Genomic DNA, 21,162 nt, shown 5'->3' on the forward strand with positions numbered 1-21,162 from the left:
TCAGCCAGGATGGAATGGCAGAGCAGACTCGATGGGCCAAATAGTGTAATTTTGCTCTTATGTCTTATGTATTTCACTCTGATGCTAGACTAAATAAGAACTCAATAAAATAGCCTATTTTCCTACAGTCTAAATGTAAATGAAAGAAAACAAAATTGGTTTCTTAATTAGCTATTATAGTGTTATTGGATAAGAGTCTCCTGAGATATATGTAAAGTATGGAAATGGATGAACATAATCTCAGGTCTGGTTGCTGTAAAAGAGGCAGGTTTAAAATTGGTGTAATTAATTTTATTTTAAATCATACACTGTCCGCTGCAAGCTCAATATAAAAACAATAATTTATTTTCATCTTGTACAAGACATGGAGTGTGTAACTAACCAAATGTTCATTTAGCTGTATTTGTTCAGTACATTAAGCTCTACAAAGCACACATTAACTACAAAGTGTGTTCACAATTACATAATCATTTCTATAAACATGAAATTTATGTACATGCAAAAAAATTATCTCTAATTTACTGCAAGCTGCAAGTCAGCAGATCTACTTAATTAGAGGAAATCCTAAACAGTTTCCAATGGGAAGGTCCTGTAAAACTTGAACAAGTTACACAGAAAACAGGAAAAAGTATAAAGAACAAAATATATTTCTGTATAAATAGAACTGCAGATCTTGGTACGCAAGATTTTATATCTAAAACAGTCAGTCTCTTAAATTTAAACAAAATATTAACAGACTAAAATCTATTGGCACATGTTATTTCCAGAGTTATTAAATTTATAGATAATAACTAAACATCCAGTATTAGACTGGAAGATGTTTGTTTTATTGTTGCCCTTTGTACTATTGCATCAACCTTTGTTTGTGAACTAGTGTTTGTCATTCACTGATGGCCTTGCCAGTCACAACTGGAGGAGTGATGTATTTTATACATTTACAAGCTATGCCACTTTCAACGAGGCAAGATCTTTTCTACCTCAAATGGTAGTATTTAATATACATCATGGAAAAAAACATTTATACAGTTGTTACTGATAACAGGGAATTGTATATCCTTGTTCCATCAGGTGACTTAGTGCCATGAGTTAAAAGTTCCTGGATTGTCATCCAGTTATCAAAGATTTTCTTACTCCTTTTCTTCATCATCTTTTTGTGGCTAAGTTCAATGATGTTCACCTCTTTCTTCTCCTGAGTGGTCTGCTGTTCCCTTAAACATTCCAATCTGCTCTGCATCATGAATTCACGCCGTCTTTTCTGCTCTTTTGCACGCACCAAATGCTGCTTTCGTTCTTCCTTACTCCAATAACGCCCCATTTTCATTTCACTGATTGCATCATCATCAGTTGTCATGCCGCAACGCTCTTCTTTAATTTTCAGTGCACGTTCCTTAAGGATCCGGTCTCTGACTGGCCGCTTGGTAATATACCTGGTCCCATCACTTCGGATCTTCACCTTCCACTCCATTTTGGGTTCTATTTGACTTGAGGAGTCATGATAGGAAGGTTCTTTGCACATGCTGACAAGGCTCATTTGGCTCTGTGCATATTCCACTGCTGATTTTTGTTGTATCAACTGCATGTAACTTTGGTAGTGCTGAGCATGTGCTGGGATGTGTGCATGTCTATACGGAGAACGGTGGTATGAGATTGGGCAGGTTGAGCACTGGGAGAAAGCCTGGCTTTTGCTGCACTCCAAAATTTGCTTCTCATCTTTTCCATCTGACTGCTGGCAATGGTCGGGTTCCTTAGTTGCACAGTTTGGCTTTGCAAGGCCCACTGAATGGGACAGCAATGGCCTCGGGAGGGCGTTGCTCGTCACCCCTTCATCACTTTGGCTGTTCAGATTTTTGACTGTCCTGCGCAACGAGTTATTGGGAGATAAATCTAATGTCAGTGGTGTGCTTCGACAACTCTCACCAGTATTGTATGCACTAGAGCTATCCTTATCTGATTTTTCTGGCAACTCTGTTATATCGGAGAGCTCATGTCTACGGCTATCAATGCTGGTATTGTAGTTGTGAAAACCACTGTTCTGTAACATCCATGACTCCCTATAGTGTTCTTTCAATTGTTGCATTTTATGGGCTCGGACAATGTTAAGACATTCAAGCTCAATATTGTGCAATTCTTCGTTCAACATTTCTAGTTCTTGATCAACAGTTTCATGGTCATTCTTCTTGATGCCAACAGCATTGCCATGGAAGTAAAGACCATACTGACTGTCATTTTGCATCTGGCACTTTAGCTCGAGTAGATCACGGAACCTTTCACACTCATCAGATGGAATTCCAAGAAAATCTGCATCTGCATAGTCCCCAGAAACGAACGATTCCCGCCGAAACTGCGTGTCACTGCTTCCGAGAGTGTCATGGCTGTACATGAGCCTCAAGGGATCAGGGTTATTGTGCTCATCCCCAAGGTTCTCTTGCTCAGAGCTCTCATCATTTCGTGTGCTCTCGTCAGTACGTCCAACACCACTATCTTTCTCATGTTGGTTAGAGAAAATGGTGGCTGTATCAGTTGTTCCCTCATCATCATCATGCTTTTTCTGCTAAAGAATAGAAGACAAGGTTACAACAAGCTTGAAAAGTAAGTACTCTAATCAGTTTTGAGCAAGACATAAATGATAATCTGATATGGGCATCAATATGCCTACAAACGGACATCAGGTACCCTGAATGGAACCTTTGAAATAAGAATGTTAAGTGGAATGTTTAAAAAAAAAAATCTGATTAAAAGACACTTTTCCCCCCAGAGGCTGAATTTGTGAGTGTGTGTGCCAGTGACTCTCTTACCTCTTTTTTTATACAGTATTTTTATTCAGAAGAAAAAACAAGATTTACAGAGTGCAACACATAGATACATCTCAACATAAATTGTGTACATTCATATATTGTAATAAAATTGATCAAAATGTTATAGCATAACACATAAAGGTATACCACTCTGTAATCAAAAAGTTAAAGATAGGTCATACATCATAAAAGAAATTTTTTATATAAAAAAAGTCACCCCACTATCAACTACCAAAGAAAAAAGCTGATGGATGATAATGGAAAATTAGAAAAAAAAACAAATTCGATTAAGAAGATAGAAATATACATAAAAGTCTGTGCACTGTTAAACTTTATAAATTGGAGAAGTAATTTAGGAAAGGTCCCCAGATGTCATAAAAAGATTGTTTCAAATTTAAGACTGAGCAGCAGATCTTCTCTAAGACTCTCTTACCTCTTGAAGAATTTTAGCTGTGAACTGCATTGCTTGATTGTGTTGCTCCTCTAACATGTCCATGTGCAAATCATCCAGCAAGTCATTCCGATCATCATCTATCCAGCCTTCATCCAACTGAATTTCATGAACATATCAACACAAATTGTAAATATTTTTGACATGTATATGTCATTTTATGACATATCCTGCAATTTATTTATAACTATAACACTGGAACAGCAAGCTGCTGGTTTCCCAGGAGTGAAATCTCTTTCAACTTGCTAGTGAGAGAGAGCCTGTCTGAGATACCGAAGTGTTGAGTTATGAACTATAGTTTTGGGGGCTTTTGCTATTGCTTGTATGGCGGAGTAGAGAGACTTGAGATCAAAGTCTCTTTGGGGGCTTTTGCTTTCGCTTGCGTGGTGGGGTAGTTCGGTGTAAGTGGGTAGAAGCGTGGCTTTGGGTCCTAATGTTTCCATCATTCATTGGAGTTTTTTGTTTCATGGATGTCTGCGAAGGGTAAGGATTTCAGGTTGTACACTGCATGTGTTCTCTAATATTAAAATGAACCACTGAAAACATCATAACTCAGGATACAGACATTTGAATTCACAAAATAAGGTTGTGCTGTCTGGCTTAGAGCTGACTAGAGAAATAAATCAGGTCAACAAGTGTGTCCAACAAATTTTCCCTAGTTTCTGAATAATTATTTCATTTATGTACTATTCTACAAATTTTCAAATAATCCACTCCTTTATACTAAAATTCCATAAGACATAGGAGAAGAATTAATAATTTGGGCTCATTGAGTCTGTTCCACTATGGCTGATTTAATATCTCTGTCAACCCCATTCTCCAGTCTGCTCCTTGTAAGCTTAGACACCCTTTCCTAACAACCTCCACTTTCAATATACCCAATGACTTGGCCTCCATGACCATCTGTGGCAATGAATTACACAGATTTACCAATCTCTGGCTGAAGAAATTCCCCCTTATCTTTGTTCTAATGAGATATCATTGTATTCTGAGGCTGTGCCCTCTGGTCCTCGACTCCTCCACTATCGAAACCATATTCTCCAGATCCACTCTATCTAGGCCTTTCAGTACTTGGGAGGTTTCAATGAGATCTCCCCTCATTATTCTAAACTCCAGTGAGAGCAGGCTCAGAGCCATCAAACGATCCCTGTATGTTAATCCTTTAATTCCTGTGATCATTCTTGTGGACTTCCTTTAGAATGTATCCAGTGCCAGCACACCGTTTCTAAGATAAGATGCCCATAACTGCTCATAATGCTCAATGAGTGGTCTGATCAATGCTTTATAAAGCATCAGCATTACATTCTTGTTTTATATTCAATTCCTTTCAAAATTTATGCTAGCTAATATTGCATTTGCCTCCTTACCACCCACTCAACCTGAAAGTTAATATTTAGGGAATGAGGACTTCCAAGTCCCTTTGCACCTTTGATTTCTGAATCTGCTCTCCATTTAGAAAATAGTCTTCACTTTTATTCCTTCTACCAAACTTCATTGCCATTCACTTCCCTACATGGATTTCCATTTGCCATTTCTTTGCCCATACTCTCAATCTGTCTTATTTCTTCTCCATACTCCCTGTTTCCTCAACACTATCTGCCTCTACACCTATCTTTATATAAGTGCAGCTGACTCATATCACTTCATACCGCCAAATCATATAATTTCCTCGCGGCCCGGTACCGGTCTGCGTCCCAGTGGTTGAGGACCACTGCTTTATATCATCCATAGAGCCATTCATTCCATTACCTAGATCATAAATGTATAATGTGAAATGAAGTGGTTTCACCACTGATCCTTTGGAGCACCACTAGCCAACCAGAAAATTCCCCCTTTATTCCCACTATTTGCCTCCTCCATCCATCCATGCCAGTATCTTTCCTGTAATACCATGGGCTTTATCTTGTTAAGCAGTTTCATGTGTGGCACTTTGTCAAAGGCCTTCTGAAAATCCAAGTAAACAACTCTCTTTTGTCTATTTTGCCTGTTATTTTCTCAAAGAATTCCAGAAGTTTTGTCAGACAAGATTTTCAGGCAAGGAACTATGCTGACTTTGGTTTAATTCATCATGTGCCTCTAAATACCCTGGAATCTCATCTTCAATAATGGACTCCAACATCTTCCCAACCATCGAAGTCAGGCTAACTGGCTTATAATTTTCTGTCTTTTGCCTCCCTCCCAAAAGTCTGGAGTGACATTTGCAATTTTCCAGTCCTCCAGCAGCATTCCAAAATTTAGTGATTCTTGAAAGCTCACTATTAATGCCTCCACAATCTCTTAGATGCCTTTTTCAGAACCCTAGGGTGTAGTCCATCTGGCCCCGGTGACTTAACCACCCTTATATACATGAGAAATTCTATAGATGCTAGAAATCCAAAGCAACACACACAAAATACTAGAGGAACTCAGCAGGTCAGGCAACATCTGTGGAAATGATTAAAAACAGTTGATGTTTCAGGTTGAGCACCTTCTTCAGAACCTTCTATCTTCAGACTTTTCAACTTCTCAAGCACCTTCTCCTTAGTCATGGTGACCATACTCACTCATGTCCCCTATCTGACACTAAATAGTTATTAAGTACATCTGTCAATTTTTGTCCACCATTATTACCTCCCCAGTGTTATTTTCCAGTGGTCTGATATCCAATTTTGCCCTTTTTTTTTTTTTTTTTTTCTCTCTCTCTCTCTCTCTCTCTCTCTCTCTCTCTCTCTCTCTCTCTCTCTCTCTCTCTCTCTCTCTCTCTCTCTCTCTCTCTCTCTCTCTCTCTCTCTCTCTCTCTCTCTCTCTCTCTCTCTCTCTCTCTCTCTCTATCTATCTATATCTATATCTATATATATATATATATCTATATAGATATAGATATAGATATATATATCTGGAAAAATACCTAAAGGTACACTAACTGCCTCATTTTCATTATGGATATCTGGTCCCTATTCATTTTTATCCCCCATCAAGAAAGCCTTAAACACAAAGTACACTGCTGATGCTGTGGTCAAATCAATACATACAAAAGCTGGATGAACTCAGCAGGTCGGGCAGCATCTGTTCAAATGAGCAGTCAATAGACAATAGGTGCAGAAGCAGACCATTCGGCCCTTCGAGCCTGCACCACCATTTTGAGATCATGGCTGATCAACTACGATCAATACCCGGTTCCTGCCTTGTCCCCATAGCCCTTGATTCCCCTATCCATAAGATACCTATCTAGCTCCTTCTTGAAAGCATCCAGAGAATTGGCCTCCACTACCTTCCGAGGCAGTGCATTCCAGACCCTCACAACTCTCTGGGAGAAGAAGTTTTTCCTTAACTCTGTCGTAAATGACCTACCCCTTATTCTCAAACCATGCCCTTTGATACTGGACTCTCCCTGCATCTGGAACATATTTCCTGCCTCTATCTTGTCCAATCCCTTAATAATCTTATATGTTTCAATCAGATTCCCTCTCAATCTCCTTAATTCCAGCGTGTACAAGCCCAGTCTCTCTAACCTCTCTGCGTAAGACAGTCCAGACATCCCAGGAATTAACCTCGTGAATCTACGCTGCACTTCCTCTACAGCCAGGATGTCCTTCCTTAACCCTGGAGACCAAAACTGTACACAATACTCCAGGTGTGGTCTCACCAGGGCCCTGTACAAATGCAAGAGGATTTCCTTGTTCTTGTACTCAATTCCCTTTGTAATAAAGGCCAACATTCCATTAGCCTTCTTCACTGACTGCTGCACTTGCTCATTCACCTTCAGTGACTGATGAACAAGGACTCCTAGATCTCTTTGTATTTCTCCCTTACCTAACTCTACACCGTTCAGATAATAATCTGCCTTCCTGTTCTTACTCCCAAAGTGGTTAACAGATGCTGCCCTACCTGCTAAGTTCATCCAGCTTTTGTACATGTTGAAGAAAGCCTTAAAGTTCTCCACTTCTTTCTCAATAAAAGAACTGACCAGCTCCCCTCCACCACCACATTCCTCTGTCTGGCAGAACTGGTCCTCACACTCAACTTTTTCTGTTATCTCCTCCCACTTTCTCCAGTCTTGAAGGATAACCATGGGCACCTACATGTGCCCTAGCTATGCTTGCCTTTTCATTGGCTACGTAGAACATTATATGTTCCAAGCCTTCCACGGTAATGCTCCCCAACTCTTCCTCTGCTACACTGATGACTGCATTGGTGCTGCTTTAATTTAATCAACTTTGCCTCCAACTTCCATTCCACCCTTAAATTTACTTGGTCCATTTCTGACCCCTTCCTCCCACTTTCTGGATTTCTCTGTCTCCATCTCTGGAGACAAACTGTTGATCAATATCTTTTATAAACCTACAAATTCCCATGATTATTTTGACCATAGCTCTTCCCACCCTGTCTCCCTTTTCACAGTGCCTTCGTCTCCACCGCATCTGTTCCCAGGATGTGGCCTTCCTTTCCAGGACATCAGAGTTGCTGCCCTCACCTGCATCTCCTCCAATTCCCGAACATCTGAGCTCGGCCCATCTTACCTTTGCCTTAACAATGATAGACTTCCCCTTGTCCTTACCTACCACCTCATGAGCCCCCCCCCCCGCATCCAACTCATCATTCTCTGCAACTTCTGCCATCTCCAAACTCCTACCACCAAACATATCTTTACCTCCCCCAGACTCTCTGCTCCCATCATGATTCCATTATCCTTCCCCACTAATCTACCTCTCAGGACTTATCCCTACAAGTGGTTAAAGTGCTACACCTGCTCATTCACCTTCTCCCTCACTTCCATTCAGGGCTGCAAACAGTCCTTTCAGATGAGTCAACACCTCAGCTGCGAATCTGCTGGGTCATCTATTATGTCCAGTACTCCCAATCCGGATTCATCTACATTGGTGAGACCCATTGGAAGTTGGGGGACCACTTCATCAAGTTCCTCCACAACATCTGCCAAAAGCAGAACTTCCTGGGTGGCCAAACATTTTAATTCCCATTCCCATTCCAACATGCCGGTCCATGGCCTCCTCATGTGCCATGATGAGGCCACTTTCAGGTTGGAGGACAACACCTTATATTCTGTCTGGGTAGCCTCCAACCTGATGGCATGAATATCGATTTCTCCTTCTGGTAAAAAAAAATTACCTCTCCCTCCCCTCTTCTTCTATTCTCCGCTCTGGGCCCTTACCTATTCTCACCTGGCTGTCACTTCCCCTGGCTTCCCCTCCTCATTCCCTTTCTCCCATGGTCCACTCTCCTCTCCTATCAGATTCCTTCCTCTCCAGCCCTTTATCGTTCCAGCCCTTTATCGTTCCAACCCACCTGGCTTCACCTATCATTTCCTAGCTATCTTCCTTCCTTCCCTGCTCCCCTTCTTTTTTATCTTCCTTCCCTGCTCCCCTTCTTTTTTATCTTCCTTCCCTGCTCCCCTTCTTTTTTATCTTCCTCCTTCCTTTCCAGTCCTGAAGAAGGGTCTTGGCATGAAACATTGAATTCTACAAATTCCCTCTCTTATGATCTAGTGCCAACCTGGTTTTCCAAATCTACCTGCATATTGAAATCCCCCATGACTAAGTAATTTTGCCCTTTGGACATGACTTTTCTATCTCCTATTGTAACTTGTACTCCATATGTTGGCTACTGTTTAGAGGCCTATAGATATATATAACTCCCCTACAATGTTTTAACTCTTCCCACAAAGATACTACATCTTCTAATTGTATGTCACTCCTTTCTAAAGATTTGATTTCATTATTTTTTATCTCAGAGAAGCCACCCTACCCCTTCTGTCCACCTGCCTGTCCTTTTGAAACAATGTGTATCCTTGGATGTTAAACTCTCTACTGTGATTTTCTTTCAGCCACAACTCAGTGATGCCACAATATCCTATCTGCCAATATGTAACTGTGCTACAAGATCTTCTACCCCATTCTGTATACTGCTTGCATTCAAATATAACATCTTCAGTCCTGTTCTTATCAATTTTGTCTCCATGTTACAAAGAACAATACTGCACAGTACAGGTCATTCAGCCCACAATGTTGTGCCGACCCTTAAACCCTGCCTCCCATATAACCCTCCACCTTAAATTCCTCCATATACCTTAAGTTATATTCTTAACCCTTTCTAAACATTTTATTTATTATTTATTCTGGAGCCTTTCATAATTCTCTTGCACTCTCTTTCCCTTTTAACTTACCCTCAACTTTTCCCATCTGTGTAACTCACCACTACTTTCCTCCTATATAGTTTAAAGGCCTTTCCATAGCCCTAGTTATGTGGTTTGCCATGACCCTGGTCTCAGGTGGAGCCCATCCCATTGCAGTAGATCTCCCCTTCCCCAGTACTGGTGCCAATATCCCACAAATTCAAATCCACTTCTCCCACACCTATTTTTGAGACATACATTTATCTCTCTGATTCTATTACCCCTGTACCAATTTGTACATGGCTCATGTTACAAATCAGAGATCACTCCCTTTTAGGTTCTGCATTTTAATTTAGTCCCTAGCTGCTCAGTTGAACCTCTTTCATTGTTCTCCCTAAGTTGTTGGTACTCATGTGGACCAGAACAACTAGTTCTTTCCCCTCCCACTCCAAATTCCTCTGTAGGTCAGATGAAATATTCCAAACTCAGGCATCAGGCAGACAGAACAGCCTTCAAGCCTCTCGTTCCTATGGAGAAAATTGTGTCTATTCTACTGAATTATCGGCAATTGGGCTGAATTTCTTTCCTCTCATGGTTCAGTTGCTCATCCTTCCTCATTCCCATGGGGAACAACAGTCTCAGTTTTTTGGGCAAAGCTCTAGGGCTGAGGCTCCTCCAGCACTACCCATTGGATCCCCCTCTCTATCTCACAGAGACACACTCCTGACTCTGGTCGCAGACTGAATTTGACAAACGTGTGCAATTGCCATGTTTGAAGCTCAGATTTCAGGTCATCAGCTTTGAGCCTGAGTTCTTAGTGCAGCCAACACTTATGGTCAACAGGAATGGCACTGAGGTCCACCAGCTCCCACATGATGTAGTTACCACATGTCACCGGATCCTGCATCCCTATTTTGTTTAACTGGTTGTGATGTGTTATCTTTTTAGTTCTACAAAACTAATACTATAAATAAATTAAATTTCTCTCAAATTTATTCTTTTATCAATTCCTGGAATTTTTCCCTTAATGCCAGCTCTTCACATCTTTGTTTTAATCTACAAATGCTGTTCACTTTAATTCAAGATTTGCCTGTCCTTAAAGTCAGTAAATTTCACACTCTAAACACCTCACAACTCCCATCCATAACAAACAAATGTTCAGTTACATACTGTTTCTACAAGTGTTTACATCTAAGTACATACCTCATTCCTTTCATTCTCCATCCCAAAGAAAAATATACTCATAGAAACCTCAATATTAGCAGTAACATATGAAAGTTGTAAAACTTCTCTAATTCAATATTTTGATTTTTCTTTCATGTCCTGGTGGTACTACCATAAGACAAATGGTACAATTTGGAACAGATACTATGTTTCTCAATCTTTACAGATTATTATAGCAATAATCAGCCCAATCAGATGAGCCAGTTATTGAATTTTGTTACATGTTGTGCCATATGCAACACAATAGCTGAGCAAAGAACTCTGCATCTTTTAGAATAAATACAAATTCATTATTATAATAGTCTTATCTTTTAATAAAATGAAATTTTCTAGCTGTCAAGTCATCATTTAAGTCTTTGTTGAATGGAAAATCTGCCTTTACTCAATTTATGAGTCAAACATATGGAAGTAATAAAAAATATCAGATCTTTCCAGTACAGGGTTGGTTACTTGGGCTTATCAAATCTACAACATCAGACTAATTCTGCCATCACTTTACTCTCCACCGTCCATACTAAAAGCATTGCAAGAGGCCCTCCTTTTTCTGTGAATAAAATATTTATTTCTTCAGTTCTTGCACTCTATTTGGTGGCAAATACATTAATTAACTAAGGGCCCATAACTTATTTAGCATAGAATTCCAGATATTCTTGAATAGATATATTTCTTCTGCTGTCAGTCATATGAGTCCCAGACCTTTACCTGTGACCATTTGCAATCAATACTTACTGCCTATCTGCTTAAAATCTGGATCACCTGAATGGGATCAGTGGGCAAAGTTAATTTACATATGCATGCAAACAGCTGCATCCTAGGAGTTAATTTATTTAACCAATGTTGCAATATTTCCAACCCATATATTATCTTTCTTAGATACATGTACAGCAGATAAGCACATGATGCCTCCAAACCCCTGTTAATTTCTGAAAAAGGTTTCTTATTCTTGTGTTCCAACCCCTTTATGATGAAGGACAGTACACTCTTTGACCTCAAGTTGACCTTTTGTACCAGCGTAATTGTCTCCTCAGTCTCAACTGTTCTTATAACATCAATTGCACAAACATATCATGTTGATATCCTTGTGCAACATAATCCAGCTCAGATTTAGGAATTAAAAGGTAAGCACCAGTGTACAGAATCTTGTAATTTCCAAACCAGTTTGACTCAGAAATTTATCAGTCTATATAAAATAACTCCTTATTTAATAATTCTATGCAAGTAGAAACTGTAGAGGTTTCAGAAGCTAACCTAATTAACTATTTAATTCTCTTTACAATGTTATCATCAACAGTTTTCTAATTTCAGTAAACACGTGAGAGCCTGTGGTATGTCGAATACTGGGTGAAACACAAAGTCTTTGGGGTAACTGCAAGTTTGTGTCTTTACTGTTGTTTTGCGCACACTTGAGTGCTCAGTGGCTGGTGCCGATGCTTTTTTTGCCGGGTGGGGAGGGGGGATTGTTGCTTGCTGCGGCTTATGTGTGGTGCTCGGGGGGGGAGGGACTTTGGGGTTCTAATGTTTAACTGTTGTTCATTCTTTGGGGCACTCCTCTGTTCTTGAGGATGGTTGCGAAGAAAAAGCATTTCAGGATGTATATTGTATACCGTTGGCCCTCCTTATCCGTGAATTCTGCATTCGCAAATTCAATCAACTGTGAATCGCAAAAACCTGGAACTGCTCTTCCAGCACTTGTTGTTCAAGCATGTACAGACTTCTTTCCTTGTCATTATTCCCTAAACAATGCAGTATAACAAATATTTTACACAGCATTTACATTGTATTAGCTGTTATAAGTAATCTAGAGATGATTTAAAGTATACGGGAGGATGTGCGTGGGTTATCGTGGATCGGGATTGAAAAAAATCATTAGTTCTCTTACTAAGTTAGAACAGGTACATCCGGTATTATTTAGCATCAGTTAGTCAAACGTTTGCATTCGTATATAGTATATATTACCTTTCTATGCATATAAAACACTTAAGAACGTATGTTTCAGCACTGGGTTCGGGAAGTTCCCGAGTTTGATCTAGTGACAGATCGCTGTTGAGTGCACTCTCTGTGCTGGCTTGATGTGGAGGATCAAAAACCCAAAACCCAATAATTAAACCACTGTGTTACTTAGTAATAATCGTAACTTTCATCGGGGCAGGGCCTTTGACAGCTCCATTAAAATTGATCCCATCGTTGACCGACTGTAGCCTAACACTTTTCCAATGACCGATGGTGTTTCACCTCTTTCCGAATGCTTTATTACTTCCACCTTATTTTCAATCATGACCGTGATTATTTTTCTGAACAGAAACATCACGGATTCAGAGCTACGCTGGATCCTAAAGCCCACCACTCTGAACATGTTAAGTCCGGGGTTCCGCTGGGTCCTAAAGACCACCGCACTGATTCAGGTTAAATAAGGTACTTGAGCATCCGCGATTTTTGGTATCCACGGTGGGTCTCGGAAACAATCCCCTGCAGATAAGGAGGGCCGACTGTATATTTCTCTGACACTAAATGTACCTTTGAAACAATGTTACTTTCTGAAATGCTTGAAATTCTTCAATACAACTACTTTAATGCTAAACATATTAAAACCACATACAGGGAAGTAGATGGTCTGCACAGGGGAATTCAACATTTCTAAGCAAATTAAAAGATGACCAATGTATCAGGTGATAAACAGGTGATTTTACCTGCAGCTCAGGTCTTGCCAAAAGCAGTGAAATGTTCTTGCTTTCCTCACTGGTAAGCAAAGCTACAGCTTCTTCTCTGTTTTGGATCTCAATGCCATTTATCTACATAATACAGACAAGAGTGTTTTAATTCAGTGAAATTCATTAAACCTTCCATATTATAGGGTGAAAGGTAACAAACTTAATTGTATTGATTACTCTATTCCAAATGGATGAATTACATTATTGCTTAATCAAGTAAAAAAACCATGAATCCTGTCCAGATTTGAAAAGTACTTTTTTTAAAATTGGAGTTTTATGCTTACACTATTATCAGATTTTGACCAGTATTCAATATACAAACATAAAGAAAAACAACCAAAAACAATGTGCACACAAACAAAAAGTGTCCTGATGACAGGCCTCTGTCATTGCTGCTCTGCTATTAGTTACTGTAGTGTCTAAATCGGTTCATGATTTTTTCTGGCAAAGTCAAGCAAAAACACCAGACTGTAGAAGATGTTTCGCAATGTTCTGATGCTGAATATGTTGACAATTTTTTTAATGAACAAACTGAAGAATTTCAGAACATACAAGTACACTGATATACGGAAATATACTGATATATTCAAAGACTGAAAATACTGTAGTCAGAAACAAAACCCATTGCTGGAGTGTTGGGAAATGGGCTGTCATTGTTTTAGGCCTTGACTCTTCTCCTGGACTGAACAGATCAAAAGGAGAGAGAAAGGAACAGATGGAGACCAGGTTACTGAATGTAGACAATTCATTGCTCCAGCCATCAGGTTGTAGAATACCCAGGTGGAATTATGAGGTGCTGCTCCTCTAGTTTGCATTTGACCCCCTACAAAGAGGCCAATTGCAGACAGGTTAGTGTGGTAATGGGGACTGGAAATTAAAATGGGTTCAACTGGGAACTTCAGAAGGCTGTTGCTGAAATTGAGTTCAAGAGCCATAAGGTAATATTGCAGGTCTTTAAAACTCTGGCTAGATCACACTTGGAATATTGTGTCTCATTATAGGAAGGATGTGAAAGTTTTATAGAGGGTATAGAGGAGATTTAACAGGACATGGCCTGGATTAGAGATCATGTCTTATAAGGATTGGTTGAGCGAGCTAGGGCTTTTCTCTTAGAAGTGAAGGAGGATGAGAAGCGACTTGACAGAGGTTTATGAGATGCTAAGAGGCATAGATAGAGTAGACAGCCAGAGGCTCTTACATGAGTGGAAATAGCTAATACAAACGGGCATAATTTAAAAATGATTAGAGGAAGGTATAGTCGGGTATGTCAGAGGTAAGTATTTTACACAGAGAGTGATGAGTGTGTGGAACACGCTGCTAGGGGTGGTGGTAGAGGCAGATACATCAGGGACATTTAGGAGACTTTTTGATAGACACATGATTGAAAGAAAAATGGAAGTCTGATGGGAGGGAATAGTTAGGTTGATCTTAGAATAGATTAAAAGGTTGTCGGTGGAGGGCGTGTACTGTGATGTATTGTTCTAAGTTCTCTGTTCATTCAGTACACAGCAGACTGCATGATCAGCCCCAACACATTTACAGCATTAATTTCAAAGCCCTTGACTTCTACTGCTCTAAGACAACCATGGCAGGTTTACAAATTCCTGCCATTTCCAAACCAGCCTGACTCAGAAATCTATCATGTTGTTGACGTAAAATAACTCCCTATTTAACACTTGGGTGCAAGTAACTACAAAAACAATAATTGCAGAGGTTTCAGTAGCTAACCTACTTAAAAGTTCCATTCTCATTACAATGTTATCAACAGTTTTGCAGTTTCATTAGACAATTTTACTTCCTAAACTCTATGAAATTTTCTATTATTCTAATGAACCCAGCTATTTAATCATTAAACATACTAAAGCCACATACAAGATGGTAGATGGTCTTCACCTAGAGAATTCAAAATTTCTAAGCAAATTAATTAAACTCATTAGATAATAAACAGATGATTTTACCTGCAGCTCAGTCAATTCCAAAAGTAATTAAATGTTCTTGCTTCCAAAGGTATTTGCTGACACAGCAGAGGTGCTCAGTCAAGCATTCGCTTTCTCTGCATGTGGCTTTGCCAAAACAGAGGAGACCACAAGGTGATCGCTGAATGGAATGGCTGATGCATATAAATCTTTGCCTCACCTGGAAGGGGCTGAGGGAAGAGGTGTGCCAACTGGTGTTACACTTCCTGCGGTTGTAGGGAGAGTGCCTAAGGAGGGGAGGGGAAGGGTTGAGCAGGCAAGTGAGCCAGGGTGAGTGTGATCCCTGAGGGGATGGAACGGGAAGATGGGGCTGGTGCTGGGAGCACGTTTTAAACTCATGGAGATGTCAAAGAATGATGTGCCGTATACATAGGCTGATGAGGTGAAAAGTAAGGATCAAAGGAATTCCCAATCTTGTTCACTATGTGTGGAGGCATGGTGAGAATAGAAGTGTGTAAAATACAAGAGGTGTTATGCTGGAGGGTTGAGGGGTGGGAGTGGTATGAAGAAACCATGTTTCCTGAAAAAGGAAAACATCTGACATGTCTTGGAGTGGAAGGTCTCATCTCAAGAACTGATGCTGTGGATCAGAGAAGTGAAGAGAAAGGACTGGCATTCTCACAAGAGACGTGGAGGGAGGAGGTCTAGTCCAGGTAACTGTGTGAGTAAGCAGGTTTGTAGTTGATGTCAACAGATGATTTCTCTCCATAGATGGAGACGTGGAGATCAGAAAGGGGAGAGAGGTGTCAGAAATAGCCACAGTGAATCTGAAGACAGGATGGAAGTTAGTAGCACACCTGAAGAGACAAGTTCTGCATGGGTACAGGAAGCAGCATTAATGCAGTCGTCGATGTCGTGAAGAAAATGTTAGGGAGTGGGGCGAGGGTAGGTTTGGAACAAAGAGGGGTGCAGTCGTAGCCAATGCCAATGTGAGTGCAGAATATGATAGCAGTCAGAGAAGTTGTTCAGGATATGCCAAGTACCCGCCTGAGGAAAGTGTTCAAAGAAGGGAACTAGTTGAATCTATGTTTGGGAAAGAAACAGAGTCCAAATAACTTCCTGATGGGGAATGGAAGAGTTCAGAGAATGGACTTCTATTCTGTGGTATCCTGGACTTGGGTGGGAAGGGAATGCACGGGGGGGGGCAAGAGCAGGCTGAAACAATGAGCCAACCAAGGCGATCACCTTTGTGAATTTTGAGTAAAAGGTAGTACTGCATTGGGGGATCTATCATGCTGGATGCTGTGAAGGGGAAAACCTCTGGAGTGATGAGATTTCTGATGGAATGGGAAACAGTGGCTTAATGATTGTTGATCAGCTCGTAGTCTGGGGTAGGGATGAGGAGGTGTCCAAGAGTCACCATCTACCCTCTGCCAGGTTGAGGTCAGTCTGTCAGACTAAAACAGCATATTGATTTATGTCTGCTGGTACAGTGAACAAAGTTTTACCTGAATTATTCGGTCTCCTTCCCTTATGCGGCCATCTTTTGCTGCAATACTATTTGGATCAATCTGAAAAATCAACAAGAATTTTCTCTGGTAAGTAACATGCATAATAACTGCTTTTCAGCTACCTTTTCCAGTGCTGTTTCACCCATAGACTGCAGGTGATGCATGCATTCACATGTTTCCACTGCACTGCTTTCTGGCTGTTAGCATAGGTTTATCTTTTTCTTTACATTTTCTCATTTTTGACATAAAAAATTCTTTGTATCTCCTCATAAATAAGATAGCTAAATAAAAAAAAAATCAATTAGGGATACATGTTCTGCAGTTTCAGCTGCCTCTCAAATAAAGCCTGTTTTTGCTTCCATTTGGAATTCAGAAATTGAGTCAGTGTGGAAGACATAAACCATCCTATTGACCCTACTAGAACATCTAAATGTTACAGTTACTTTGGCTATCTTTTCTAGACATCCATGTCATGAGTTATTTAACTGGTGTAAACCAATTGTTTTGCCACTTCAAATCACCCAGATGTCTTTGAGACCGGAAAATTCCCTGATCACAAATCATTATTATGTTTTTTGTTTGTGAAATTGATACATCAAATGTAGTGACTTGTTTTTATATATAAATCTTAAATTGGCTGCTTTCTCTCCAACTAAACAAAGATGACAGTGCAGCAGAACCAGAAGAGGGCTAATCATCCTTCTTATGAATGCTAGTAAGATCCAAAACTTGATATATTTGAAAGGATGCAAGGTGAAAATTATGTTCTACAATTCTGTCCTGTTCTATCAGCTGAAAACTAAGTCAGATCAATGGTTTTGCACTCTTTGATCACAATTATTTTTATATAAAGCACACTTCAGAGCGTAAGTCCATTAAGTCGGTTGACATGATTTATACTTGAATATCCTTTAAGGGTTATCTAATAAAGTGGTTCTGTGTTACATTTTGTGTGTGTGTGTGTGTGTGTGTGTGTGTGTGTGTACGTGCCCTTAACTCCTGTCGGGGTCATTGGGGCGCTGCCATGACAAGCTTTTTGCACCGATCTTTTTGGTGTGCTCATCGTACGGCGTGTCTTGGGCATCTGAAACCTGGTGGAGCCCATCCCTCTCCAGGTTTGTGTTACATTTTATCCTCAAGTAATATCTGTTTCCTTAGGTCTGATGCACCCTCCCCAATAACATAAGACTTGACCTTTACACCATGACCATTTCAACCTGTATCTTTAATTGTTTCTTCCCATGGTTGGTGGGCATCAGTACTGCAAGAGAAAAGTCACCAGATCTATGTGCATTAAGTTGGAAGATTATCCAACGAGGACAGCGCAGAATTGGGAGCTTCTGCCACAATGAATTTATAAGTGGCTATTGGTTAGAGATATGTAGAAAGGGTGATTAGTTGCTCAGGGACACTTAAAGTTTTAACATGGTGATTTCTCAGCAACCAACTCCATTGCCTTTGAAATAGTTCAGTCATCTTAAATAACATAAAAATTGTCCCCCAGGGGTCTGTCAAAACCCGCTACAAGATGAATTACCTTGCCTTTGGAAAATATTACCTGAATATTACCTGAATATTACCTGCACACTTTTGATACCATGGAGAATATACTTGTGTCACTGCAATAGATGCACAGAAGACCAGGGAGAAAAATTGAAGATCATACACACAACTTTGTAAGTTCCCAATTCAATTCTCTGAACATCAAACATTGTTCTGTGTTGTGAACTACAAAATGGCATGCTTAGTTCCATGAATACATTATTCTAAATTTCACTGAATATCACTTTTTGTTTCATTACTCAAGTACCTTCTTCAAGAGTACCATGTACAAAGGTTTAAGTTTAATTACAAAAAATTGCTTGTGATACTGTTTAAAAATCCATTCCTTACATTCTTCTCAATAATTTAAAATAAAAAATAAATCTGTACCTTCAGAAAGAGGAATTACACAACTTTCTAAACACCAGCATTCTACCAGTATGGCTCCAGCTCATTTAAAATTCTACATCTAAAAATCAAAAGATCTCATTCAATGGAAGACACATTGTAACAACACTTTTACTAGCCTTTGTCAAGTAGACAACATGAAGCTTAACGCATGAGTGTGCAACATCATTACACAAAACTGCCCTATTTCATCATTCGATCCACCAGTTGAAAAGTGCCAGAATGCTAGCTTGAATGGCAATTTATGCACCTGAACCAGGAATTATGACCCTGTTATTACTGTTACAAAACTTACAACAGCTAAGTATTTCTTTCTGAAGTACAATATCTTCCTTACCTCACTGACATATATTCCCATGTCGTCTTCATCATCTGTTCTGTAGCATACTGTGAGACCAAGCTTGTCCTGCCCTTGCAGTCTAAACAAGTCTACTTCCTGAGCAGTCACAAAGAAAATTGGCAAAAAGAAATTAGAAGGGTTTGTTAAAAAGATACTTATTTTCCTCAAGCTTGTTTTCAAAGAGACTTTACATTCAAGATCAATATCTTATTTTTAGTTTCAATTACCATGCTTCAGGTAACAGTTTCTTCAGGGTGCTTTTTGAAGCACCTTCTGTGACATTACGAACATTCACCACTTTAAATGTTGGGAGAAGAATTTCAATCATTTTGTTCTAAAAGGATACTTCCACACAGAAAATTAATTTTCTATTAAATTAATGTGAAATTCACCTGTGTGCCCACCTTTTGAAATGATACTCCAAAGCAAAACTTCACAGAAGAAGATGCATTCTTTCATTAAATCAGTTTTGGCTGCCTACCAGAACTTGACTAGAAATTTAGACTTCTGTCCTATGAAAATACATTAATTTTTCTTCAGTGCTTTTTCAGTCTATTAAAAGATAAGTAAGGCATAAATGTTGCTGCAATCTAACATTTTTTTTAAAGTGACTGTGGTTAGACTGTGTGACTCTTTGAAATGGAACGGATTTCATTTGCTTGACCAGCTTATCATACAACACACCTCAGGCTTCAAAATGTATTAACCGTAAATGAAATTTAACTCTCAGCAATTCACCTAATGCTACTTTTTAAAAAAACTACATGTTTAAGTATGAGAATAACTATTAAAATATTCTATACACACTATACATGTTCATCACATAAAATTGTAAATCTTCAGTGTTCAATTGCTGTTAAATTTGACTCTTTATCCTCACAACAGGGCTATATTTTTAATTCTTCCTGATTCTCTACCTCCCAATCTCTTGTTAATGCTTTATCTTTAACCTCTTTTGGGCTGAACAAAGAACAATCTTCTTAACCTCTTTTAAGTCTGCAAAAGCATAAATTAAGTTCAAAATTCAATAGGAGTTCAAGTATGCTCTTGATATTGTACACACTTATTGCCTAGGATTACAAATCACAGTGGTCAGACCTCTCATCAATAATTGTATGTCATTTTAATTCTAGGTCAATTTGCACATAAATCCCAAAATCAATATGAACTATCTTCCGTTTATCAGCAATCTTTCCCCTTCAATTTCAGTTTCTCAGGAAGAGAAATCAAAAGCTATGTCTATAAAAAAATCATGCAGATCTGAATATTTGGTTTTTTAGTAAACTTGCCTTATATAACACCAGAGTTACAAGACAGTGTAATGAATTTTGGTTAACACCATCAAATGTATGGAAAATCTGAAACCATTTTAGCAGCCAGAAAGCAATATATGTGATATAATTACATTTGACTGGGAGGTGTGTACGCAAACTACTGCTATGGGTTCTAATTTATGATGACTGAAAGCTATAGTACATATATCACTAAGTGCTGGAGAGCTGTTAAGAAAATTGAAAAATATATTATTAAATGAAAATAATGCATGACAGCTGTCAGGCAGTGCAGTCAAACCAGCAACCTTTGTTATAGATTTGTCAATATTTGTAATTTGCCAGGCAACGTGCTGCTGATATTTCTGTTCTCCTTAATGTAAGTACAATGCAATTAATGTTATTATTTTTTTCTCATACTTCTTTATCACATAAAAAAATAACAAAAAAAGCATGGAAGTCAAAATTCAGATGGGTACTGATGATCAGCTGTAGAAAGGAAGGACAATTGGAAGCTACAGATTGGATAGAAGTTATCCATCTGTAGTTATAAAACAGCAAATATTACCCATAGCTTGGGGCTGTGGAGTTGTGATTTAGACATTAATCAATGTTAGGCAGGGTCATGGTGTCATCTTGGTCTCCACACTGTGCTAGCAGTGGCTTGCAAAGAATCAGCAGCTTTAAGTCACAGCTCGAGATGACCCTTATACCAGTCGTTAATGTGCAGTTGACCATAAAACCAACAAGCAAAAACCATATCTTTGTTTTAATACAGTTTCTGGATTTTGTTGTGTTTTGAGTTTTGCTTTATAAAGTAACCACAACACTTCAGACAGTTTTAAACCACATTGAGTTTCACACCATTTTCTTTGGAGAATGCATTC

The 21,162-nt window shown here is 39.2% G+C and overlaps 1 protein-coding gene across 15 annotated transcripts in view; it reads right to left on the reverse strand.

Annotated features, from left to right (window-relative positions):
• Positions 1-323: 323 nt before the first annotated feature.
• pdzrn3b (PDZ domain containing RING finger 3b) overlaps positions 324-21,162 on the reverse strand; it is a 256,148-nt gene continuing 235,309 nt past the window's right edge. For 12 of the 15 annotated variants that reach the window (XM_059944342.1, XM_059944340.1, XM_059944345.1 and 9 more), the window contains 5 exons: positions 19,002-19,100; positions 16,712-16,774; positions 13,267-13,368; positions 3,229-3,345; positions 324-2,551 (listed from right to left, as the gene is read on the reverse strand). In XM_059944342.1, the coding sequence (XP_059800325.1) occupies positions 1,019-2,551; positions 3,229-3,345; positions 13,267-13,368; positions 16,712-16,774; positions 19,002-19,100 (1,914 nt within the window). In that variant the 3' untranslated portion in view covers positions 324-1,018. The remainder of the gene's footprint in view (positions 2,552-3,228; positions 3,346-13,266; positions 13,369-16,711; positions 16,775-19,001; positions 19,101-21,162) is intronic. The other 3 variants (XM_059944343.1, XM_059944341.1, XM_059944354.1) reach the window with 1 other exon arrangement.

Source organism: Hypanus sabinus, chromosome 19, assembly GCF_030144855.1.
Source record: "Hypanus sabinus isolate sHypSab1 chromosome 19, sHypSab1.hap1, whole genome shotgun sequence".
NCBI classification, from domain to species: Eukaryota; Metazoa; Chordata; class Chondrichthyes; order Myliobatiformes; family Dasyatidae; genus Hypanus; species Hypanus sabinus.